Below are 26441 nucleotides of genomic sequence, written 5' to 3' on the forward strand. Positions count from 1 at the left end.
TCTTCCCATTCTGTTTGATTTAGATTCTCAGGCTTTTTCCCTGTAACAACCTTTTTCAAGCCATTTTGAACTAGAATTGCCATCATCCGAACTTGCCACAGATTGAAATTTGTCTCACCATCGAACTTCTCAATTTCAAACCTTGTTGCTGCCATCTCTGACCGGGCTGATCTATGAAAGTTAAACTAGCTCTGATACCACTTGTTAGGATCGTCCCGATTAAGCAACGAACAAGTAAAAATAGTAGAAGAAATTGAGAAGATGAACACACAAATTTAACGTGGAAAAACCCCTCAAAAGAGGATAAAAAATCACGGGCAAAGATAAATTTACTATAATGGCAAAAGAATGAAGAGTACAAAAGATGGAGATAAAAACTAAACCCCGAAAACCCGAAAACAAAGAACCCTCAAACGTAAACACAAAATTCTCTGAATGTGTTATGAGTTCTAATCTAATGGGTGTCTCTTAATTCTAAGATTGTAAAGGAGCCTATTTATAGGCTAAATTAGTAAGTCAAATAAACTATACTAATAAATGCTAAATATATTATACTAATAAATACTAAATCTTCTAGAAAGAAAATATATTTTTGTTTAACTTGACTTGCAAGCAATCTCTTAGAATTTGGGTCACACAATTCTAACACCGTTATTCAACCAAAATATTTCCTTCTTATTAGGGTCTATTTGTTTCAATAAAAATGACTTCTGAAAAATGACTTACTTTCTTGGAATAGTTAATATTTTTTGGTGTCTGGGTAAATCTATGTAAAATATTTTCTATTGTTTGACAGGTTTCTTAAAAATATTTCATAAAAGCTATTTTCAATGAAATAAATATACATTTGAGATTTTCTTATCTTTTTATTGTTTAATTCAATTTATCTTATATGTATAAATTTATATTTTACATTGACTTTGCATATATTAAAAATATTTTGTTAAATTCAGGTTCATTATAATGTCATTTTTTAGTTACATGACTATCAAGTAAGTTTTTTTTTTATTAAACAATGTGACATCAACAAAATTGATAAAAAAAATAACAATATCAACAATTAAACTTGATTTTCAAATTGAAAAGTGGAGGGACTAAATTCTTGAAATAATAATACAGACACTAAATTACAAATTTGTGAAGAGTACATAGACTTATGACATATTTTAAAATTTATACTAAAAAATATTTATTATTAATATATTTATAATTATAATAAATATTTATTATTAAAATATTAATATTGAATATTTTCAATAATGTGTGAAGAATATTATTGAAAATTATTATTTTTAAAATTTATTATTAAAATAAAATTGAAATATTAAATAATTTATTAAAATAATAAATATTTTTAATATTAAAATAACATTCAGTAATTAGGCATATTCAATCAAGTAACATCTAAGAAAAAGTATTGCTAAAAAATGAATATTTTTAGCATTAATGTGTTAGAATTATATAAAAAAATGTAGAATTAAAGTCATGGTTATTTGAAGAGGTGATATCAAATCATATTCGAATAATAATGGTATCAAATTAATTTTTTTTTAAATTTTCTATAAGTTTATAGAGTGTGAAACAAGCGCTCCTAAAACCTTTTTTTTATCTTTTTTGTTATTTGTTTGGTATAAGTAAAAAATATTTTGTGAGTTTTCTTTGAAAAGAAAATCAAATGTAATCAATTATTTTCAATTACTTTTATTAAATATTTTTATTGATTTAGTTTAAATTTATTTCTTATTTATCATGAACTATTATTAAAATTGATGCAGAATATTTTATTTTTTTAAAGTTAACATTATATTTTCTTATATGAATTAAAATTTATGATTATCATTGATAAATAACAATAATTAAAAATAAAGGTATACATTTTTAGAAAGTAATGTAAATTAAACCTAGGAGGTGAAGATAAAAAGTTAATTATTGTTAAACAATTATTGTCTCCAGCTCCCGTTTCTCTTATTTTCACTCTTTGGGTAATCATTGCCCGCACGTGTAGACCAAGAAAACTAATAAATTAAGTATATTGTCAAATCTTAGCTAAAACACTAATATAAGCTTTGTTTAGAAATACAACTATTATTAGTTAAATAGCATTTTCAGATGATGGAAAATCTCTTGGTAATTATATATGTAGACAAAGTTTGAGGGAACATGGTACATTAAATTAAGGTACCATTCAGTGTTTTGTCCCTGTTATATATAATGTAAGTGTTATAATATATAGTTTTGAGATGAAATATGAAAACAAAAGTGAATTTGGTAAGTAATCAATAATATTAATTAATCTCTATCCCAAACAGATATTTGATTACAAATATAGAGGTTTGGTTTTTGTATTAACGGATATGTTAGATACGAGAAAAAGGAAAGTGAAGGCATATTACAAATTTAATGGAGCTGATGATTTTTTAAAGAAAAGGGGAAACATAAGTTGAAAGATAAAAGACATAAGAAAAAGATTAATGAAACATGTCCATCTTGACATTGCCAAACCAGAAAGCAGTTAAGTGTGCTTTTCAGACCTTACAACCCCCTATATAAAACCTAACTTGTCTTCATCCCCAGCCTTTGGCACGTGCCCCTCTATCTTATTTTTTATTAAACATCTTTGATGATATTAAAATTTTTCATAATAAAAAAAATATGGCTTTATTTCTGTTATTAAATGCAAAATAAAAAAGTCCCGAAATGATATTTTTACCCTTACCAACTATTGCTGTTGATGAATATAAAACAAGCAACTGGGGCAGTTTAGTCATTTAAACATATGCAATGATGGTGGTAGTTTGGATGATTGAGATGACTTTGTACTGACCTTATCTTTATTTTATTCCGTAACTTGCGTGTCTATTAAAATTACAGTAATAGCCGACTTTCTACCCAAATTATTCGGGTTTTTTCATTTTATTTTTCTCCGCAATCTAAATTTTGTAGTTAAGGTTATTTTTGTAAATTGAAAATATATCTAACAAATTAAAACTCAAGTCTTGATTATGAATTTAAAGAAAAATAGAATAGGAAATAAAAATAATAATTAGTATAAAAAATATTGGCAGCGTGAAAAGTGGTGAAGGAGAAAAGAATAGCGACCACTTTTTTGTTTCTTATTTTCTCTCACCTCTCTGTCTTTGGGGAGGCTAAGGTTATCTCTATATGTTTTGTTGTGAAAGTGAATTATCTGTTTTTCTCAGATCACCCTCCATTTTCATTCCTTTCTCACTTCTTTTCTTTTCTCCCCTTATATTCATATAGTTTCACCATGGGAATATTCAAGGGGTGAAAAATAATATATAGTCACTACTGCAAGGAAGGAAAAGGAGAGAAAGAGAAAGAAAGAGACGACAGACGGAGGACTGCACACATACACAGTGAGAAAGGAAATGAAAGGAAATGAAAAGAAAGGAGGGAGGGAATTGAAGAAGCTTTCAATAATAACACACAGAAGGGATATGTCTAGCTATAAGAGCTTTATATCCTTTCATATGTTGCTGCAACTCTAACAAGGTCTGCCTATATATACACACACACTCTCTCTCTCTCTCTCTCTCTCTCTCTCTCATATATAGCTGAAAATGATCAAAAGGGTTACAACAACATCCAAAACATAATCAACATAGACTTGTTTCATCCCTTACACCATTTCTTTTTCTTTTTTTCCTTCACTTAACTGAGAGAATTTGATCCTTTCTGTTCCTTTCTGTTCCTATCTTTCCTTTTTCTTTTTTCCTTTTTGTTTGATGAGAGAGATTTTTTTTTTTTGTGATGGGTGTTATTTGTTTCTCTATGTGGGTTACCGATTCATAATTGAAACAGCAAGAAGGTGAAGGAATTTGATAGACGGAGAGAGGTAAATAAAGAAAAAGGATCTGATGATGAAGAAGACGATGCTGATATGGGAATAGCAACGCCACCACTCGTCGCATCAATTCTTTCTCAAGAATCTCAACCCTCCAAAAAAATTCACCATCAAATCCCAATTCAACACAAGAGCAACAATTCTACTAATTCTATGTCCCAAGATTACCATCAAGCAGCTGGCATCTTCAGCTTCTCGAATGGGTTCGAGAGATCAGCCGTAAGCCACCAAGAACACCAACAGCAGCAGCAACAGCACTTAGAACAGCAGATCCGGAGAGATAAACTAAGAGTTCAAGGCTTTGAGCCGCCACCTCCACCATTAGTAGGGATAGAAGAGGAAGAATCAACTTCTCTTCCTGTTTATGAAACCGCAGGTATGTTATCCGAAATGTTCAATTTCCCTTCGGGTGCGGCTGCTGCCGCTGCCGCCGCCACTGCCTCGACCGAGTTACTAGACCAGCATGTACAGCCGAATTATCGAGCACACCGGCCAGCCCCAGGTAATACCAACGAGTGGTATAGCAACAGGCAAGGTGCTGTTGGGGGTTTGGGACAGTTAGGTGAATCGAAGAGTCACATTACCCGTGACAGTTTAGCTCAGCAGCAGCAGCAGCTACCAAGCATTAATGCCGACTCAGCAGCTGCCATGCATCTTTTCTTGATGAATCCGCAGCAACGATCACCATCTCCTCCTCCACCTCCTCCAGCAACTTCTTCTAATACTCTTCACATGTTGCTTCCAAATCCATCTACTTCTCTTCAAGGGTTTAACGTATCAGGTCCTGGAGGGGGTTTCGGCACAAGTACTGTTCTATCTCCACCTCAATTTACTTGGGTTCCTGGTAGTGCTCATGAAGGAGGCAACAACACTGATTCCCAACTCAGCAGCCTAAATGAAATTGGAAGTGTTGTGGAAGGCCAAGGTCTTTCACTATCTTTATCATCTTCTTTGCAACACTTGGAGGCTGCTAAAGCTGAAGAATTAGGGATGGGAGACGGGGGTTTACTGTACTATAATCAAGGAGGGGGTTCCGCTGCTCAGTTTCATCAGTACAGGAATTTGGGTAGTCATCATCATCAGACAATGCATCTGCAAGGCGGAGTGGGACAAAACCAACAGGTTCATCATGTTGGGTTCGGATCCTCATTAGGAATGGTCAATGTATTAAGAAATTCAAAGTACGTTAAAGCAGCTCAAGAATTGTTGGAAGAATTCTGCAGTGTTGGAAGAGGCCAGTTCAAGAAGAACAAGTTCGGTAGAAACAACACAAACCCTAGTTCTGATCCTGGTAGTAGCGGCGGTGCAGGTGGTGGTGGTTCTTCTTCATCAACAAAGGATCTCCCTCCTTTATCAGCAGCTGATAGAATTGAACACCAAAGAAGGAAGGTCAAACTGTTATCCATGCTTGATGAGGCATGTAATCTCTTTCTCTATTCCCCTATTTTCTCTTTCATAGTTCCACTCTCTTCTTCAAGTGACTAAGACCCAATCTTTTTTTTTAATTGTCTGCCGATCATTTATTTGAATACCTCCATTAATTTTCAAATCAAACATCAGTACCACAGCACAGTAACGAATAAGAATATTTTAAACAAAAAAAAACCCCAGATAGAGCAAAGCCGGCTGGTGCAATAGGGTTCTACAGGATCTAGTTGGTAGAGTTTGATTATCCTTTTCACTTTGTCTTTTTTTTTATTGGATTGGTGGGTGTGTTTAAGTACTCAACCTGGTTTGGTGGAAGACATGAGAGATTACTATTAAGGGTATGCACTCAATCGTGAAGCGACGTCCCTTCTGATTTGGAAGGTGACCATTAGCCCACCATATTACGTATCAAAATCATTGAAGCCACTGCTACCCGAGAGATCCATACCCATCATAGCAATATTTCAGGGAAAGCCATATATATATATAATAACCTGGTTGACTCTGGGAAAGGCGTTGTGCTTTCATTTTCCACTCTTTTTCCATACTGTAATTTTTTCCCCCTTATATTGCTCTTTCGCCTATTTGTTCTTGTTTGCGCTCACCGGCCAGTCAATTGAGTATAGGAAAAGAAGGGAAAAAACACACACAAAAGGATATCTTAGTTCCCAGTTCTCACTTGCCATTAAAATTATTTAACTGTACCAAGCTTTGATTAAGGCATTTATTATTTGGGGCGGGAGGGGGGGTTTCCTTAACAGCAAATAAGTCTTGTCAAATGCTTTATTATTTTTACTATTATTATATAACATGGTTGTGTCAATAAAATCAGATGATCTACTTTTAATGTTTTTATCGTAAACAATGACTAACAACGACACTGAACATATGGTGTAATTTATGGTTTTGGCAGGTGGAGAGGAGATACAACCATTACTGTGAACAAATGCAAATGGTAGTGAACTCATTCGATCTGGTGATGGGGTTTGGGGCAGCAGTGCCATATACCGCCCTTGCTCAGAAGGCGATGTCAAGGCATTTCAGGTGTTTGAAAGACGCGATATCAGCACAACTGAAACACAGCTGTGAGATGCTGGGGGAGAAAGATGGAGCAGGGAGCTCAGGCATAACGAAAGGAGAGACGCCGAGGCTGAGGATGTTAGAGCAAAGCTTAAGACAGCAAAGAGCGTTCAACCAAATGGGTATGATGGAACAGGAAGCTTGGAGACCCCAAAGGGGCCTGCCTGAACGTTCAGTCAACATTTTGAGAGCCTGGCTTTTCGAACATTTTCTCCATCCGTACGTTGCCTTGCCTTTACCTCTTAATCTAACCCTACTCTAACACTAGTAGAATCTTCTTCTTCTTCTTCATAATTAAGTATATGACATAATGGCACTTTATTATTAGCTCACACAAAATCCAACTCTTCTTTACCCATTGTCATGCTTTCTGATTAGTGCGTGGAAAAAAGAGCAATGCAGTGTCCTTAGATGTTGTCTTGTCAGCCAAAAAGATGTTAAAAGACCTTTATTTCCCTCTCTACTTTAATTTTGTCAATCACAGACCCAGACCCATAAATTAGTTGCTAAAAAACAACTTTTAATAAAGCATCATAATTTAACGAAAGACACCCTCTCTCTCTCTCTCTCTCTCTCTCTCTCTCATGGGCATAAACCCAAACAAACAAAAGATATTCTTTTTCTTTTGTTTTTGGCTAAAAATGAAATAGTGATATGCACGAAAATGGTGAGAGAGTTGAAACAAGTTGTCCCCTTCGTTACTTCTGCAAAACTGCTGCAGCTGCTGCTGCTGATGATATGATATTTCTTCTTTAGATTCTCACGCCCGTGCAGGGACATAAAGAAAGGCTCAATACCACCCTAGGTTAGGGGGTAGATAAACATGGGAGGCTCTTTACACGGTTTTGGGCAATGACTCTGATGTCATTTTCTGGTCTCTATCTCAGGTACCCAAGCGATGCAGATAAGCATCTGTTGGCTCGACAGACTGGTTTATCGAGAAATCAGGTATGTCTTAGTCCTTTCTTTCACTCTAAAAGAAAAATACTGAATTCAGTTCAAGTTATATGTATATATCGTAGATATTTACAGCTTTCATATGATTGTTGGGACCGATAAGATGAAGATGGAAAGCAAACCCCTTAGGAAAGAACCATCAGTAAGCTCAGAAGAACTTGCATGGATTTGGATTATATTTTCAATCACTATTTTGAGAGAGATAATTTCTCTTTATTTTAAGATTCTTTAGCCCGGGACATAGATTCTGATTTCTGAATAAAAGACACAAATACTGAAACTTAGCAGATTATATTCAAGGGCAGGGACAAAGTACACCAAGAAATGAGACATCAAAGTTTGCAGCTTTAATTCTCTCTCTCTCTCTCTCTCTCTCTCTCTCTCTCTCTTTCTTACCTTTTCTCTCTCTCTCATATCAAATACACTCAGGATGACATCCTTCAGCCTCCAAACACACGATAAACATTTTCTCTACTTCAAAGTAACAGTAGTAAACATTTTTTTTACTCCACCATTAGTAGTCGCTTTTTGGTATCTGTTAAGAGTGTTGTTTAAGTTTAATTAATGGGTTAATTAATTAGGTTGCTTTGTATTTCTTTCTTAATTTGCATGCATGAAAGCCAAAATGGGTAAACGTGTGGCTGCAAAGTATGCTAGATAAGAAAAGACAAACACCTAATTCTAGTACTATGTCTTTCATAATTTATAACTGAGTAAGAAAAAAGACAGTGACTCAGAACTCTTAAATGCAGCTTCCCCCACATGTGTTATCCTAATCTCACGGACCGTAAACTAGAATAGTAAGGCCTTAATGTAAGAATTTAAGGGAAATTAATGAACTGATTAGATCTTTTGATGTGGTGTAATGATATTTGTATTTGCAGGTTTCAAATTGGTTCATAAATGCGAGGGTTCGGTTGTGGAAACCCATGGTGGAAGAGATGTACCAACAAGAAACAAAAGAAGAGGGAGACCATAATAATAATAACAACAATAATCATACAGAGAGAGAAAGGAACCCAAACAACAACAACAATGCACAAACATCGACGCCTTCGACAACAGCAGCGCCAACTACAACAACAACCACCTCAGTAGGCAAAGGATCCCAAATCAATGCCACTGAAAACGACCCTTCACTCATTGCAATCAATACTCCCCAATGCTTCTCGGAAAACCAAGCAAACCCCAACGCCACTGAGGTGGCACCACCCATTTCCCAGCCTTTCACCACCTCCATCCCCCATGACTCGGATATCCACCACCAAAGGATAGCTGGCACCACCGTTGCAGCAGCGGATTACGGGACCACAGCCGGTGGTAACACGGACATTGGCTCGAGTCTCATAAGGTTGGGGACCACCACGGCGGGTGATGTCTCACTCACTCTAGGGCTACGCCATGCTGGAAACATGCCTGAGAATACCTCTTCTTTCTCAGTTAGAGACTTCGGGGGCTGTTAATTAATTCAATTCCAAACATACATTTCATAGTATCCTCTTAAAATAGAAAACAATAATCCCATTTTGATTTTTTGTTTTGTTTTCTTCTTTTTTTTTCACCCTATTTTCTTCAATTCTATTAAGAAAAAAGAAAGTGTTGCACAATGATCAAAACCTTAGCATTAAGTTCGCTAGTTGTATTTGGCTTTATTACTATAATTGTATAGTAGATTGGTTTTACCTCTCTATCATCATGTACTTAAGGTCCTTGTACCTTTATATTTTCTAGAATAACATGAAATAGTCACTTCTTTTGAGAGGAGAAAAAAGAAGAAGGAAGTTTTAGATGTTATTATTTTAATTTTGATAGTTAATCTTTCAAAAGTCGAATAGTTTTATTTAAACGAAAATATTAATTAAAATATTAAATTTTATAATGATTTTGATGTGACAGTTCACCTATAATTCATGTTAGCATTGTACTATATATTTTAAATATCACCTCATGTTTAAAAATTTAAATATTATAGTTAGTATTTTTGTTAAAATAATAATAATTAGACACTTTTAAGAAGTTAATGATCAAATTCAACTATTTTTTAAAAGTTTATGTCAAATTTAACTCTAAAATATATAAGTACCAAATTAACAAAAAAAAAAAGATATAATCGAGATAAAAATTAAATTTATGAGGAAAAAGAATTAACCTTATATGTTCCTCTATCTGAGGGAATTAAAAGAGTATGGTATTTCTAATATTTTAAATTATTTTTGTATTAATTAGAAGAGTGCAGACAGTGAAACCTTAATTAGGTATCAACATTGGGTTTATTGACGATTTGATATTTAAACAAGTTTTTTCTATAAATGGCTGATATATGTTGATGAAGGGGTTTTAGCTTTGAATGGAAAAACACGACAAAATTACAAGTAAACAAATTCTTTCATGCATTCTACATCTTTAATAAAAACTTTTTTGCAGGGCTGCCATTAATTGCTTATGGATATGACGTCTAAGTAATTTTTTTTAACATAAATTTCGTTCTCAAATTTAATTTTTTGGACTTTAGTCCTCATATTTCACGAAAACTATAAAATTAGTCCAAACATACCAACTTGTTGTAGCATATAAATTGTTGGATTACTAAATTTTGCTAATTAATTATAATGTTTAATAATCATTTTCAAATAGACTGAAGACCAAAGATTAAGAAATTAAATAAACATTATGTGAATGAGCATGCTACCACTTACTATTTAATCTCTATGACTCTATCCCGGTCGTCCTTGTTCTTTTTTTTTGCAGTTTTGGTAGTCAATATTTTGATTATATCCATAACCGAAAAATCGTAAACAAGTGGATGAATTATTAAATGGAGAAAACAAATGAGTAGCAAATGGGAGTAAAAAGCATTAGGGTTTGTTGACAAAGAGAAAAGAAAGAGCATAAAACATGAAAGTAGCCATTGTTACCTAAAAGGTAATTGCCTGCCAAGAAGTGGCTGGTAAAAGTCATTGTTAAACATAACCCCCCAAAACCAATCCATTCTTTTTTTGTCTTCTTTTGCTCAACTAAAGGTTTTGTTGTTGTTGTTGCTGCTGCTGCATTTGTTTACCTGATAATCCAAAGGTTGGTTCCTTAAAATACAAAACAAATGATTTGCAAAGCAACAAGTACTCTTTACCTAATATGTTGCTTTTCCTTTGAGAAAAACAATATAAAAAAACCAACATCTCTACACTCTACATATGGTTTTATTTAAAGACCAGGTTGTTCTGTTGCAATGCAACCATCACTTCCTATTTTTATCAAAGGTATGTATAATTTCATGGGTGAAAATTCAATCTAACAATTTGTCTAGTCTTTTTGTGGGAGAGTGGAAATGGGTTTCTTTTGATATGATATCACACCTGCTAAATCATTATCTAAAAAGCTGCAAATACAAAAACCCTATCGGTTTCAAAACGTTTTCACTGCCAACAACAGATTGAGTATACCAAGCACTGTCACTTTCAGCTGTATTTCCATTTTTTTTCCTGTCATTTGAGAGAAAGAGAAACGTTAAGAACCAAAATTTTAACAGGATCCAGTAAGGAGTTTGGTTTATTTAATGTAGTGGAAGCAACCTGTGAAAAACTTTAACCATGCATCTGGGAAACAGTAAGCATTAACTGTGTGTTGTTTGGTTGATGTAAGAGCATTCAACTGAATCTGAACCCATGTAAACAGATGGGTAATATATATAATCTTAGAAGATGAAAAAGAAAGGGTTTAAAATCGACCCTCCAATTGTCTGAAAGAGAAATACCATTAGAATCTATGATGATTCTTAAATGAGGTTGCTTTTCATTTTGTTTTGTCCTATTTTCTTTTTTTAACCTTACATTAAATGTCTGATAAAAGTTGCTTTCTAATTAGCAGATGGAGAGGGAGGGTGGTCCTGAATCCAGAGCCCTGACCTGACCCATTCTCTTTTTTTTTTTCTTTTCTGAGGATTCTTTCAATGATCAGTATTATATCACTTCATTTGGCTTCTGGATAGGCACAAAAACTTTCCACTACACAATTCAACGAGTCACCAAGTACCTCCAGAATGGCTTCCTTGTCTTGTTTGGGGTAATATAAATTACAGGGGTTTTTTTACACAAATAGGTTAAAAAAAATTTAATATTGAAATAGGTTGTCAAATAGATTATTTACGAAAATGGTATGTTTTTTTGTAATGGCGTCTATCTCATAGGCGCCAATGAATATTTTATAATAATTTTTTTTAATGGCGCCTATATTAATTTTTTTAATAAAATATCATTAATTTTTTTTCCGGGTTAGTATATGACCCGGTATAATACAAAATAGTGGCGCCTATCTTAGAGGCGCCAATGGTGGTGCCTATCTGACAGGCGCCACTAGTTGTGCCATGTTGAGAGGCGCCAATGGTCTTATTTTTTCCTTATATATACCCCGAAATACAAACATAATTTTTAGCAGAGGAATGGAAATAAGAAGATAGGGAGAAGAAAAAAAGAAAGGAAAACAAGAAGAAGGATAATGTATTTTGGTTTATTTCTTTTTAAATAGAATGCAGAGTCTTGTTAGTAATTTTATTATTTGAAAGTTATTTTGTTAGGTTATTAATTTTGTTAGCTTCTGAATGAAAAATTTTGCGTTAGAAATTTTATATAATTCTTTTGCATTTCGAAACTATTTTAGGAATTTTGAAATTTTTTTAGCAAATCTAGTATTGAAGATGGAGAATCAGTTTTTTGTATGCGTTTATTTCGATGGAGAAATTTTGACAACAATCGTGGGTTGTATATTTGAATGTCGCAAACAAGTAACAATGAGATTTAATAGAAATATCTCGTTTGATGATATGAAGGAAAAAATTAGTGAAAAAATTTATAGACGTTGTGGGAGAAGGATATCAAAAGTTTTCTACAAGTTTCCAGTTTCGACAGATCCAATAAAATTTACCGAAATGGAACTTGTAGACGATAAAGACGTGGAGACAATGGTCGCTCTTTATTGTGGGACTGGGAGCAACCAAAATGTACCGATTCAGTTATTTGTTGAGTTAGCCGGTGTGGAGGCAACTGAAAATCACACTCCATTAGTTGAAGAAGATGGAGTTCAAGTGCCGTGTATGGTGGTTCCGATATCGTATATTGATAGTCAATCAACTATACATGGGATCGATATTGATCTTAATGTTGCACCCTAGACTAATGTCGTTGGTAATGATGTATACTATAGTAGTGATCCTGTTGATCACGAAGTTGATAGTGAGAGTAATCCCAACGCGGACGAGGTCCCGGATGATATTGACGACGAAGGCGTGAATGAGGATGGAAACGTTAACGCTTCTTCAGTCGGAAACCAGATTCATCATATTGTGATACACAATAATCTTGTGGCATATATGTCTCGGATAGGCCCTAATGCGGCACGGGCAGTCGAGTTTCTGGAGTACCCTGAAATACTACCTGCTCATCGAATGGTCGTATATTCTGATCCAGAGGAGTTGCTCGTGGGCCAGAGATTTGAAAGTAATGAAGAATGCATAATTTCTATTAAGCGGTATAGCATGAATATATTAGTAGATTACAAAGTCATCGTGTCTAAACCAACATTATATATTGAAGAGTGTTAGAGGTCGGCAGAAGGCTGCAATTGGCGGATACGAGCTGCATTTATCCAGAAGTTACAGATATGGGAGATACGAAAATTTGTTAGGCCTCACACATGCACTTCAACATGTATGACAGAAGATCATCGAAAACTTAACTCTAAAATTATCTGTACATGCATCATGCCAATGGTGAAAGACATGCCGACCATTAAAGTTTCAGTGCTGATTGCCAAAACACAAGCACGATTTCAGTATCGAGTATCATACCGAAAGGCATGGATAGCTAAACAGATGGCAATGCAGTAATTGTACGAAGATTTTGATGCATCGTACAATGAGTTACAGGGATGGATAGCCGCTATGAGGGAACACGTGCCGGGGACTGTCATTGAGTTACAGACACGACCTTATTACGGGCCGGATGACCAACTACAATCGAGAAAAAGAATTTTCCATCAAATGTTTTGGACGTTTTATCAATGTGTGCGCACATTTCCCCACTGCAAACCATTTGTGCAAGTAGATAGAACCTAGCTATATGGAAAATACATACAGATCCTACTTCTTGTGGTTGCTCAATACGGCAACAGGAACGTGATCCCGATAGCATTTTCCATTGTCGATAAGGAGAACATAGAATCGTGGGAGTTCTTCCTTACCAACCTGCGGAGGTATGTTATTAGCAACGATAATATTTGCATCATCTCCGATAGAGGGAAAGGATTAATTGCAGCCATTAGGCGTTTCGGTGTACCATGGAGATCTGTTTACTGCATCCGGCACATCCCGACTAACTTCCAGCGAGATTATAAAAATGAAGACTAGAAGAGACAAGTTGTGAGAATGGGTAAAGAATTACCTTATCTTTTCAATATAAGTTTTAATGTTTTAGAGCAATACTGTAACTTATATTTTCTTAATACATATGTAGCGCACGAGCTAGAGCCATACATTTTTCGCCAAAGAATGGTTCAACTTGAGAGTGACATGGAGGGCCAAACCAACACATCTTTCCAGCAGTGGTTGGGTACCATGGAGCCGTGACAATGGGCTTAAAGTTTTGACGAGGGCTTTCGTTATGGTCAAATGACCACAAACTTGGTGGAGAGGATCAACGCTGTGTTATTAAAAATACGGCATCTTCTAATTTCATCTGTCTTCTCGGCTACGTTCTACAGGTTGGCTATCTTGATGCCAAGAATAGGTCAGCAACAAGTCAACCAGATGGAAGTGGGACACGTCTTTGTCGAAGATGTTAGGGATGCAATGGTTGCAAATCATCAGATGGCGAGGTCGATGGCAGTAGAAGTATATTCACGACATAATGAAACGTTTCGAGTTACAGAGACCATCGATCATCGACCCAGTATACCACCTAGGTCCTACGGAGTTGATCTCCGAAACAGACGGTGCGATTGCAGAAGGTTTCAAACACTTTATTATCCATGTGCACATGTCGTGGCAGCTTGTGCTAAAGTTGGGCTCAATGTAGAACAATTTATCAATGAAGTCTACACCATCGAACGCACGTTGCATGTATGGGAAAACGAGTTCCCCGTGCTTCCTGACCCATCTACTTGGGAGGTACCTCCGACAACCTTCAAACTTGTCCCAGACAAAAGGTTGCGTAAGAACCTGAAAGGCCGTCCGCAATCATCCAGAATCCATAACGAAATGGACATTAGAGAGCAATCCGACGGGAAGCTGTGTGGCGTATGCAGATTAACCGGTCATAATCGGAGTAAATGCCCGCTCTGAAACTACCATGTTGGACAATCATTTCAATCGGGTAGAAATTGATATGCAGTTCATTACATGTTGATCGGATTGAATCACAAATTTGTCTACAATTTGTTGTAGTTAATCTAATTTAAAATTGAAAAATAAAAAAAAAAACCATAAAATTTTATTTACAAAAAGGCAAAAAAGTCATTATATAAATACACAGTTGACTATTTAAATTGCAAAGGCAACATAAATTAAATTGATAAATAAAATTAAAAGAAAAAAATTTTAATTGATAAATAAAATGCCAACAAAATTCATTACATAAATATGAAGTTGTTTATATTACAAAACCCCCTAAAATTAATGGTTTGATGGTGTGGTTCTAGGGGTATATTTTTGTGGAGCTCGACGTTCACGTTGCGGGCGATTACGGTGATCAACGTTCTCCTCATCCGTATGTAGGGGTGTGAGAAACATAGATGAAAAATCATATGTCTCAAATGCCGTCGATGAACTTGAGCCGGGAGGAGTGGAGTATGCCGGTGGATACGAGCTCGTGAAATAGTCATCGCCCCCTAAATCTGGATGATAAGAATTATCCCTAAAATGTAGTTCTGTCTCTGCCTCCGGATCCGGCTCTAGCTCTGGCTCCGGCTCTGGGTCTGGTGCATGATGCGGATCTGGAAGGGGTTGTCTAATTCGTGTCGTATGCAGAAGGACTACTATCGACCGCCCATCAAACAGAAATGGTTTCCCTATCTCGCAGTACAACTGTATGTACTCTAACGAGGGCTGCAGATCCAAAACATGATCCATTTGAGGTACCCTCCCCAAACGATTGTTCCATATCGTAATATATTCTTCATGCACTTCTCCCCAATTATCTCCATTCCTCCCCCTCTTGCTCATCCCATGGATCTCCCCCAATTGTACTAGCAGTGTCGGGAAATACTGTATGTAACCGAACTGCCGGAGTACTCGATTGTCATGATACCACTCCACTACGTGAAAATTGATAACGGGTGCGCTAATGCACCATAGGTTTGAGTGGACGTGGGCAGATAAGGGGATAACTGCCATAATTTCTGGAATAGAATACGGCATCCAAATGAACTGCACAGTTAATAACATTGTTATATTAGCGCGAGTCGAGTGAGATAAAATAATAAAATAAAGTTTATATTAGAAAAACTTACCCTCTCTCTAGCATGATTCTCAATCATTAGACGGTATATCGGAACCATGTATGACCTCCCGATACCCGGATTAGTACTCCATCTACGAAAACAAATTGTTAGAATAATATAATCTAAAAAAAAGTCAACTAATTATTATAACGAGTAAACATTTATCACCTATTAACGAGTGGAAATATATTTGATTGGTGACTAATGGATGCCATGGATGGCATCCGGTAAAGTGCCCACAACTGCAGCAGTATGAGGTATTCGCTTATGTCCATCGCAGAAGGATCTGTCGTCCGAAAAAGTTCGCGATACAACATGGCTAAAACTGCGGACCCCCAACTGTATGAACGAGTGTTATGCAAATTGGATAATGGGGGTAAGTACATCAAGTGGATCTTACTGCCGTTTGCATCCGGCATGAGTACACCCCCTATAAGGTGCATAATGTTAGCTCGAACGACCTACATCACCTCCCATTCATTGGCAGTACTCGACAAATGCTCAAAATTGGCCTTTAGCCATGAAAATTTCAAAATGGTAAATTTCCCGTCACTTGGCGAATGTCTAAGTAATTCATAGCAAATGGTAGCCGGCCTAGAGAATGAACTTACGCCCGTGACCGCATTCTCATCTATGGGAAGCCCGAGCTATACTAAAACATCCTCTAGAGTGACAGTACACTCTTCGCACAGCAAATGAAATGTGTAGGTCTCTGGACGCTATCGCTCGACTAAAGCGGAAATCAAGTTGTATCACAGATCAAAAATCCAGATCAATGCCGCTAATCCGAACCCGGCTAACTCTACATATGGTATTAGACGTTCATCTAGCAAAAACCCTACACTATTAACACTGCCCCTCAATACGCGGTACGGACCCTGACATTATTAAGTTAGCAAAATAGTTAATACAATATAATTTAATTCAACAAATAACATGAGTATGAAATAAAAATTTTATTACCATCTCATTAATAGTACTTGATATGTGATTATTATTATTAATCAAAGAACCCATTTCCTGCAAATCTGCAATTAAAAAAAATTCATTTAATTTATTTCAAAAAATCAATAAAAACTGTTAAAAAATAAAAAATAAAATAAAATTACATTATATAAAAATTACATTATATAAAAATTAAATGAGTTAAAATCAGCTATATGATTAAAAGAGTCAATTATAATTAAACTTTTAATGAAATGATTTTTAATTTTTTTATAAACTTATATGTTAAACTCACCAAATACTAAACTAAATACAACAATTTATAACTTAATCCTATCTGACAGGCGCGACCCGTTTTTTACCCGTTGACCCTATTTTTACCTGTATATATATATTTAAATATTTGTAATATAAATAAAAAACTAATATTTATTTAAACAAAAAATATTTTTAATATAAAAAATTGATTTGCGCCTGTTAGATATGCGGGATTAAAAAAATATTTTTCAATATAAAAATTTATTCGCGTCTGTCAGATAGGCGCATTAATTTTTTTTTTAAATTGATTCGCGCCAGTCAGATAGGCACGATTACAAAAAAACATACCATTTTGGTAATTAATCTATCTGACAACCTATTTCGGTATTTAATTTTTCTTTAATATATTGGGGTAAAAAACCCCAAGTTGATATAAAAAAATTAAATGACTTAACAGCAACTATGTTCATATTATATAAAAATTAAATGAGTTAACAACAACTATATGATTAAAAAAGTCAATTATAATTAAACTTTTAATAAAATGATTTTTAATTTTTTTATAAACTTATATGTTAAACTCACCAAATACTAAACTAAACACAATAATTTATAAATTAATCCTAAATTACTAATAAATTAATTTTAAAATAATTACAAACACAAAAATTTATAACATAATCCTAAAGGGTAAACTACACCCATGGTCACTTTTGTTTACCTTAGGTTACATTTCAGTCACTTATGTTTGAAATGTTACGTTTTAGTCACTTACGTTATTGTGTTGTAACATTTTAGTCACTGAGCCGTTAATTGTCGTTAATGGTGTAATGGTAAGCTGACGTGGCACGTTAAATTATCATTTAAAACAAAAATTTTAGGTTACATTATACAATTGGTCCTCATAATTTTTCGTTTTGAGCAATTTAATTCTTTTATGTTCTTTTAACTTTCATTCTTTATTTTCTTTATTTTCCATTCTCTTCTGCTTCTCCCTCTGTTTTCATTCCTTCTTTATTTATTTTAACATACCAGGAAGTCGAATTGGTAGTGAAAAAAGAAACATGGTATGAGTTTATGGGTTTTGGTTATAGGGTTTTGGTTATAGGCAAATGATGATAGTCGACTTCCTACTTCTTTTTTCACTGCCAATTCGACTTCCTAGTATGTTAAAAGAAATGGGAAAGATATGAAAACAGAGGGAGAAACAAAAGAGAATGAAAAAAAAGAGGAAAGTTTAAAGAACATAAAATAAAAAATTAAATTACTTAAAACGAAAAAAATATGGGATCAATTGTATAATTTAACCTAAAATTTTGTTTGAAATGATGATTTAACGTGTCACGTCAGCTTACCGTTACACCATTAACGACGATTAATGGCTCAGTGACTAAAATGTTACAACATGATAACATAAATGACTAAAACGTAACATTTTAAACATAAGTGACTAAAACGTAACCTAAAGTAAACGAAAGTGACCATGGGTGTAGTTTACCCTAATCCTAAATTACTAACAAATTAATTATAAAATAATTATTAAAAGCAAAAAAAATTACAATATTCATACAAAATACTAATCCAAAACTATAAACACTAAACATAAATAATTTATAATTAATAATTAATAACAAAAAAATCACATTACCTTTTTTTTCTTCTTCTTCTTATTCTCCTTTCTCTCTTTTTTTTCTCTCTACCGTTCATGCAAGGGGCTGGCTTGGGGACCATTTACTTATAGCAGCCAAAATTGGTGTTGAAGAGACAACACCATGCTGCTTTTGCAACGGTGCAGTGGTCGGTGCTGGCAGGCCATTGGCGCCTCCCTATGAGGCACAATTAGTGGCGCCTATCTAACAGGTACCACCTGAAAACCCAATTTCCTCTCGTATTTTGACCCGTTGACCGTATTTTAACCTGTATTTATATTTAAATATTTTTAAAAAAATAAAAAATAATATTTTATTTAAAAATTTTTATTATAAAATATTCATTGGCGCCTCTGAAATAGACGCCATTACAAAAAAACATATCATTTTCGTAAATAATCTATCTGACAACTTATTTCAATATTATTATTATTATTTAGCCTATTTCTGTAAAAAAAACTCTAAATTACAGATTCAATTCAAAAGTAACAGACCAGAGGCTGATATGATATGAGTGTTTTTAATTTCAGACAAAACAACTTTGGGGGTCGAACCCACCTACAAAATGGCTGTACAGAAAAGCATCCCCATTGGATGCCAATCCAAGAAGGATTAAACCACCAACCAGATGACTCACACTCCATGGACCCCACTTTTGGGTTTGGGCTTGGCTCCAGTAGAATTTATTAAACTGGTTTAAGATTTAGGCCTCAGCTATGCACCTAGGGGTAGGATAGAGTCACAATTCTGGGTAAGCCCCTTATTCTTCCAGGCTTTAACCCATATGGGGTGCTAACCTACTAATACTATATATAATTACAGAGGAGTTGGTAGTGTGTGTTTCTTTTTCGAGTGTTACAAAAATGCAATATAAATTCATGTAGGAATAATAATAAGTATCAAATTAAATTAACTATCCAAGTAGTCATAAAGTAAAATTAAATTACTACAACACAAACAGACTAAATATTAGTATAATATAAATTAAAGCCGATAAACTAAACTAAAACTTACACATGATGAAACTTAAAAACTCACACATATAATTGCGCATGAGTGTACTTAAAACTCATTTCCGTATTTGCCAACTATGCCGAAAAGGATTTGTCCACGGTTTGAACATGATTTTAAAAACTTAAAAATTTGCTACTATAACCTTCGGTAGTTGAGAATGTGAGGTTTAGAGTTGGTAGTAATATGTAAGTATATTTTTTTGGATAAATATGATATTGTTACTCAAAGAAGCAATAATTTGTTACATCAGTACAGAAACCACAAATCAACAACTAGAACTATACGACACCCCTTCATGACTAGTCCCCCCAAGCTAAACACAACCTAGAATTTACAGGATCTTCTAACTTTATATTTGTTCCTACTAATCTCATTCTAACTATATCTTAAATTTTGCCAAGTAATTCCTGATCAATTTGTTGAATCCGTTTAAATTCCTCGATATTTGGTTCTCTTCAGATTGAGTAGATAAAAGCATTCCATCTTGGCTTCAATAAGACAGAAATGAGAGCCTTCACTTTTAGCTTTGCTATAGACCATGATAGCTCCTGATGCCAACTACCTGCACATCTTTGAATCCCACAATGGTAAAGTATGCTATCCCCATATTTTCCTTGAGTAAGGACACTCCAAAAATAAATGGTCCCTTGTTTCCAAGTTCTCAGAACACAAGTTGCTTCTACCATCAGTGTTCAAGCTCCACCTTTGTAACCGACCCTCGGTTAGCTATCTGCTTTGGATTTCCAGCCAACCCATCAAAGAGTATTTAGGAATATGAAAGGGGAACCATAAGATCCTAATCCATTCAGCTTCCTCTCATCTATCTCTTATCTCATTCCATATTTCCCCAACTCTACATGTAGTTCTGCCCTGTCCACGCATTTAAATGAGCAAGTCTGAGCTGCAGTAAGTCTAAGCTTCAATAACTTTCTCCAGTTCCAGCTGCTACCAGCAGATAGCTGCAATGACACGAGGCTTTTACCCTTTGATACATTGGCATCTACCCAAGCTGCCCATAATGAACCAGCTTGGGTCATGAAAACAGTAGAGAATTTTAGGGAAAGAAGATGCCAGACAGCCTGAGGAATGAGGCTGATTAGAAAAAGGATTCTTTGCCAATTCTTGGGGTGAGAAGGCTACGGAGCAACCATTGAACTCCAATAAAATCCTGGTTACTTAATAAAATTAAGTACAATGATAGTGAGATGAAAACAACCTAAGTCAATTCACATCACAAAGGATGGGGAAAAAACTTGGGGTTGAGCAAGACCATTCCTAGCTTAATACAGTCTTCAAAATCATAGAAAAAACACTAACATTACATGACAACCGTTATCTTACTTCAATATATTCTCACCTACTTATGCTAATATATATTTTAAAAAATGATTGCAGCATCTCACCCGCTTATTGCTAGCTTGGATGTTTGTTCTTAACATTTCTAATTAAATTAGCTCACTGAAAATTAAGGCATGGCATCTAGCTGGGATTTCATGAAGAACTTGATTTTGGATTTTTTTTCAGACAAAATTGTTCATCAAGGGGCTTCAAGAATCATTACATAACTCATCCAGATACAGATAATCAAGGAAAAATATATAGGAAGGTATTGTGAACACTAGTTACAAGTGTTGCATGAAAACAAAGATGGAAGGAAATTAAAGTAGAACAACTAGTGAACTTTTCTAGATTGGGGGGAATGAGATACAAACCTGCACATACAGAAGAAATAAGAAATGGTGAAAATTAAGTTTTATGCAGGGGACAGAGAGTCGGCAATAGCTATTATTCCAGCCTTTTTACCCAAATGACATGCAATTCCTAAGTAATTATAACAAGGGTGACAGCCAAAATCACCTCTCTCTTTTTTTATCTATTGCAGCGTAAAGTCATGTACTTTCCAGTCTTGAGTAACTGAGCTTTAAAACAGAATTTTTCTGCATTTAGAAAGCAAGAATTATTGTGGTTTTAATAAATCATGATCATAAAGCTACAATACAAATGAATGAAACCCAGAGTTTTATTCACAAATAATTGCAAGCATTCAGGCATCAGGGGCAACAATTTCTTCGCAAGGGCACCCCAAAAAATAAAAATGATGATAAAAACATGAAGAATATAAGCAAAATGTATGCAATTCTGATAAATATTCTTGCAAAAACTAAAGAAAGTTACACAATTAAAAACATTAAAAAAGTATTATTGGGTTGGGTTTTTTCTTTTGGTAAGAAAACTGAAGCAAATTAGGTTGCTCTTACAAAATTCTAACAAAACTCAGCAAAAAGCTGCAATGGAACATTAAGCGAAGCCATAAACTAAAATAAAGCTGAAAAAAGGGCTAAAACCAGGAAGGGGAAGCCATTGAAGTTGAAGTTTACTCTTTTGGCTTCGATGAAGGATGAATCACAGGGGAAATCAAAAAAATATTTGGACCATTTCTCGATTTGTGCGTGTCATCCTTGCGCAGGGGCCATGCTAATCTTCTGTGTATCGTTCCAATTTTATCGGATGTCCCCGAAGGGACAACCTCACGATACTAGGTTCTGGTACTTAAACTGCTAAACATTACAATATACAGACAATATGGGTGTTTGCCAATTTTCAACCACGGTCTTCCTGAATGGGCCGATGCCCTTCAACTAAATTCCAATATCAGGTATTGATAGGCCGGCCTGTTACGGAAAATCTTTGGGGTCTTAAACGCTAGCCCAAAAAGCAAGTGCAAGAACAAAACATCTATCAATTCGAAAAAGAAAATCTAATAAATATAAAATATTTTCTGATATCACTATCGAATTAGGTAGGTGTAGCAATAGATAAACATCAAAACCAGTGGTAGGATTAGTTTAGAAAGCTTAAAGTCAACTAATTAATTGACAAATGAACTGCCAAAGGCAGCTTCTTTGATTCGATGGAAATAATCATACAAAATTCTAAGTATATTACTTTGTATGAATTTAGTTGGATAGTGGTTTTCCATGTGGTGTGTAGCTGCAACTACTAAAGCAAATTATGTAATATTTTTAAATGTTTAAAGGATTAGGGTATATGGTTTTATTTCAAGTGTTCAACTAACTATAACTAATTTGTTTTCGGTTAGTTGTATATGATTGGTGTCGACTCCTTTGTCCAAATATGGTTGGAAACTTCAGTTTTTGGGGACATATTCGACACCTAATTTCGTATTGTAAGAACCCCATACCATAATAGACATAAGGACCTGTACCCCTTCCATTTTCCCACCATCACATTGCTTTTGAATTCTGATTTTTGAATCTTATCTGACCACTTCATTATTCTTCATCTCATTTGTCATTTTCTTCTAATCCCAAAGCTGGTTTTGTGTATTATAACTTTGAAAATTTCAGCCTCCATGCATGCCTCACTAACTGACAAATTATCATCATTCAAGGAAAAAAAAAAGAAAAAGAATCATCTAAGCAGCAGAGTCCTTGAAACTATTTTCCTGTATATTATTTTTTCCCAGGCTAATTCCTTTGAAATTCATACATATTTTGTTTTCATTTCTAATTTGTCTTCTTTGATCACGTTCAATATTATGGTTAAAAGATTCCTTGAGAACTTCAAACTTGCTTGCTGCTAGTACAAGATGTTACTCACTGACTTCTGATTGCTCTTTCAGATTAACTGTTGACACCATTTTTTAGGATGAAAAATGGGGTTGACTTGGGTTTTGAAAAAAAGAAACGGGAGTCGCCACCAATCCTCTTTTTTTATGAGGTGCGATTGGATCACCTCGAAGAGGGGTTGTTTTTAATAAACGGTTTGATTTTATTAAAACAACAAGTTTGGTCCACGAAATTCAGAAAAACGGGTTCGGGAGTCGGTTACGCACGAGGAAGGATTAGCACCCTCGATACGTCCAAAATTGGTACCTAGTTGATTACTTAATGTCTTAATGTCAAAAATTGAGAACCTTGAAGAATTTTAAAAATACGATCTTTGTATTAAAACGTTGAAAATTTTCAGGAAAAAGGGGATATTTCACGTTATTCGAGAAAAAGAATCATATCCAGTAAGTTAGGACACAATGTCTCAAATTCCCGATACGCGGATGAAAAATGCTTATTTAAAAGATATTTTATTATCTTGGTTTTAGAAATAAATCAGGCCCAGTAAGTTAGGGCACGATCTTTTCTTAATTCCCGAGATCGTTTAAAAACTTGTGTTTGAAAAGATTCGTGTATTTAGATTTATTATGAAAATCGAAACCCAGTAAGTTAGAGTACGATCCTTTCGAATCTAAATACGAAATATTTTTAAAACAAATTTTGTTATATCGAGTAAAATAAAACACGAAAATCGTAGTAAAAAATGTGAAAGCAAATTACATTGTTGTTATACGTGGTAAAATCATAATACACATAAAAATAAAAAATAATACGAGCAATAGCAAAATATAAAATAAATAGAAGTCATACCTACGATCATATAAAATAACAATATATATAAACAAATAAATTAAAACATTCATTCAAAATAATAACGAAAATGAAATAAATAAGTAACAAATACAATTAAATATAAAAATATATATATAGACATAAACTAAAATATGTATATATATAAATTAACAAAATGTATAAAGTATATTTTAATATATAAAAGAAACGATAAATGTGTATATATAAAAATATGTACATATATATGGGTGTATAAAACTATGGAATATGAAAATAATAAAATACATATAAAAGTAAGTACATATATATGTTGAAAAATAAAAGAAAGTATGTATGTACAAATTAAAGTTTAAAAATAATGAAAATATACGTATGTATACGAATAAATACGTTAATTTTGATACATGTTAAAAAAATATATTGAAAATGTATATATATATTTATGTAAATTAAGATATACAAAAATATGTATGTACGTGCATATAAAAATATATATACTTATAAAATAAAAGGATATGTATGTATATAAATTAATAGTAATATGTGTGTATATACGGATTTATAAAAAAAAGTATATTTTAAACTATAAAGATTATATATAAATATGTATATATTTAGAAAATGAAAATATATATATAGATATATAGATATGTACATAAGTTGTAAAATATATAAACTATATAAGTATATATGTTATAAAAACAATGTATGTATATCACAAAAATATATGCATGTATATGTATATATGTGCCGAAAATTTAAATAAAATAAATATAAACAAATAGGTAATAATAATAATAATAATAATAATAATAATAGGACTAAATCAAAACGGAAACGAAATCTCAGGGCTGAAATCAAAAATGAAATAGAGTAAAGGATTAAAATATGAGGCGCGCGAAAAGGGAAGGACTGAAAAGGGAAATATTCCCTAGTCCTAGAGTGCAACGTTTCAGCGCAAAGGACCATACATGGTCAAAGGACCTGATTGAAACAGAAACAAAACTCGCGGCCCAAATCAAAAAAAATAAAAGGTTTGATTGCATTTCAACGCAAGATGGAGGGACTAAATGCATAAATTACCCATTAAGGACAAGCATGTGCAAGATTCCCCACTAATGCGCCGTTCATGATTGAAAAAAAAGACCAAAAATGTTTTATATTTTTATTCTTTCACTTTTTGAATTTGCTAGAGGAAAAAGGCTCTGCCTTCTTTCAAACCACCATTTTTTCAAACACCCAACACTTGGGTTTCTTAACACCTTGAGTGCCACCACGCCACCAAGACCGACGGCCGACGATGGAAGAGAAACCCCGGCGGCACGGTCACGGCCAACTCCGGTGAGTTTCTCCTCTCCTTATTTCTTTTGTTTTTATTTTCGTAAGTAGAAAGAAATAAAAAGAAATCAAACTAGATGTAAAAACACACAAAAATAAAGAAACGAAAATTACTTCTCCGATTCAAAGTTTATGTTTTTATTGTTCTTGTGTCCGTAAAAAGAGAGGAAGAGCCCCCTTTGCTGGCCATCGACCACCACACCGGTCGCCGGACGCCGGCGACGACGCCGCCGTTCGCGGTGGCCGGAAAACCAAAAAAAGCTCCCTTTTTCTCCTTTTTGCGAATAGAGTCCAGATCTGGGGTTAGAAAAGCCGAAATCCCGGTGAAAAGGGCCGAAATCGAAAGAGACCTTTCGGTTCTTCCTCTTTCCACCGCCGCCGGAAACAGGTAAACTCCTTTTTACTTTTATTTTTTTATCTTATATATATGTGTGTTGATTGAATGATAATAAAAAAGAGAAAGAAATACTATAGAAAAACCGAAATAGAACGAAAATAAAGAAAACGAAAAAAAAACAAGGTGAATCACCTTCTAAAGCCCCCTTTTTTATTTCTTTCAATTTTTTCAAAAGCCGAATCTTCTCTTTTTTTGTTACAAAAGTCCCCCCTCCTTTTTTTTGTTTCTCTTTTTTTTTCCCCTGGTCCGATTTTGCTTGTGGCTTTTATAGCCAAAAATACAATATTCTGTTAATGTTTATTGCTCCATTTTTTGTCCTTTTCCTTTGCTTGTTTGCAGGTGCGGCAAAAGGCATGGTGGTGGCAGACAGCATGGGAGAGTGGGAGTGGTGCTGGTGGCAGACAACATGGGAGAATGGGAAGAGGCAAGTGGGAGTCTAGGGTTTTGGGATTGGGCTTGGATGTTGGGCTAGGTTGATTTTAGGTTTTGGGTTTTATTATTTGGGTTATTTTGTTGGTATGGGCCCGGGCAAAAATGGACTTTTACAGCTGCCCCTCTTTGCTCATTTTCGTGTAACGAGAATAGAGCAAAGACATCAA

At 34.3% G+C, this 26441-nt stretch overlaps 3 protein-coding genes, 1 long non-coding RNA gene and 1 other non-coding gene across 7 annotated transcripts; 3 read left to right on the top strand and 2 right to left on the bottom strand.

Annotated features, from left to right (window-relative positions):
- The first annotated feature begins 3007 nt into the window (after positions 1-3007).
- LOC107913110 (BEL1-like homeodomain protein 4) lies at positions 3008-9020 on the top strand. Of its 2 annotated transcripts, XM_016841570.2 has the most exons (5): positions 3047-3513; positions 3823-5281; positions 6207-6592; positions 7261-7321; positions 8215-9020. In XM_016841570.2, exons 2-5 carry the CDS (start codon positions 3902-3904, stop codon positions 8791-8793), a joined length of 2406 nt encoding a protein of 801 aa, XP_016697059.1. In that variant the 5' UTR covers positions 3047-3513; positions 3823-3901; the 3' UTR covers positions 8794-9020. The 2 variants fall into 2 exon arrangements, with proteins under 2 accessions (XP_016697058.1, XP_016697059.1); XM_016841569.2 differs by having other exon boundaries at positions 3008-5281.
- A 5106-nt stretch (positions 9021-14126) lies between these two features.
- On the top strand, positions 14127-14660 carry LOC107911074 (uncharacterized). The gene has a single exon (XM_016838966.1). The coding sequence runs from the start codon at positions 14127-14129 to the stop codon at positions 14658-14660; it is 534 nt and encodes a 177-aa protein (XP_016694455.1).
- Positions 14661-21172: 6512 nt separating this feature from the next.
- Positions 21173-22259, bottom strand: LOC107913111 (uncharacterized). The gene is made up of 3 exons (XR_001688414.2): positions 22062-22259; positions 21541-21620; positions 21173-21395 (listed from the first exon to the last, which is right to left on the bottom strand). It is a non-coding gene; the product is annotated as an uncharacterized lncRNA (long non-coding RNA).
- Positions 22105-22207, bottom strand: LOC121224012 (U6 spliceosomal RNA). The gene has a single exon (XR_005921475.1). It is a non-coding gene; the product is annotated as a U6 spliceosomal RNA (small nuclear RNA).
- A 2985-nt stretch (positions 22260-25244) lies between the features above and the next one.
- Positions 25245-26407, top strand: LOC121223829 (uncharacterized). Of its 2 annotated transcripts, XM_041106522.1 has the most exons (3): positions 25282-25448; positions 25609-25833; positions 26182-26407. In XM_041106522.1, the coding sequence occupies exons 1-3, from the start codon at positions 25408-25410 to the stop codon at positions 26312-26314; spliced, it is 399 nt and encodes a 132-aa protein (XP_040962456.1). In that variant the 5' UTR covers positions 25282-25407; the 3' UTR covers positions 26315-26407. The 2 variants fall into 2 exon arrangements, with proteins under 2 accessions (XP_040962457.1, XP_040962456.1); XM_041106523.1 differs by lacking the exon at positions 25609-25833 and having other exon boundaries at positions 25245-25448.
- Positions 26408-26441: the final 34 nt, after the last annotated feature.

The sequence above is a fragment of the Gossypium hirsutum genome, chromosome D11, assembly GCF_007990345.1.
Source record: "Gossypium hirsutum isolate 1008001.06 chromosome D11, Gossypium_hirsutum_v2.1, whole genome shotgun sequence".
NCBI classification, from domain to species: Eukaryota; Viridiplantae; Streptophyta; class Magnoliopsida; order Malvales; family Malvaceae; genus Gossypium; species Gossypium hirsutum.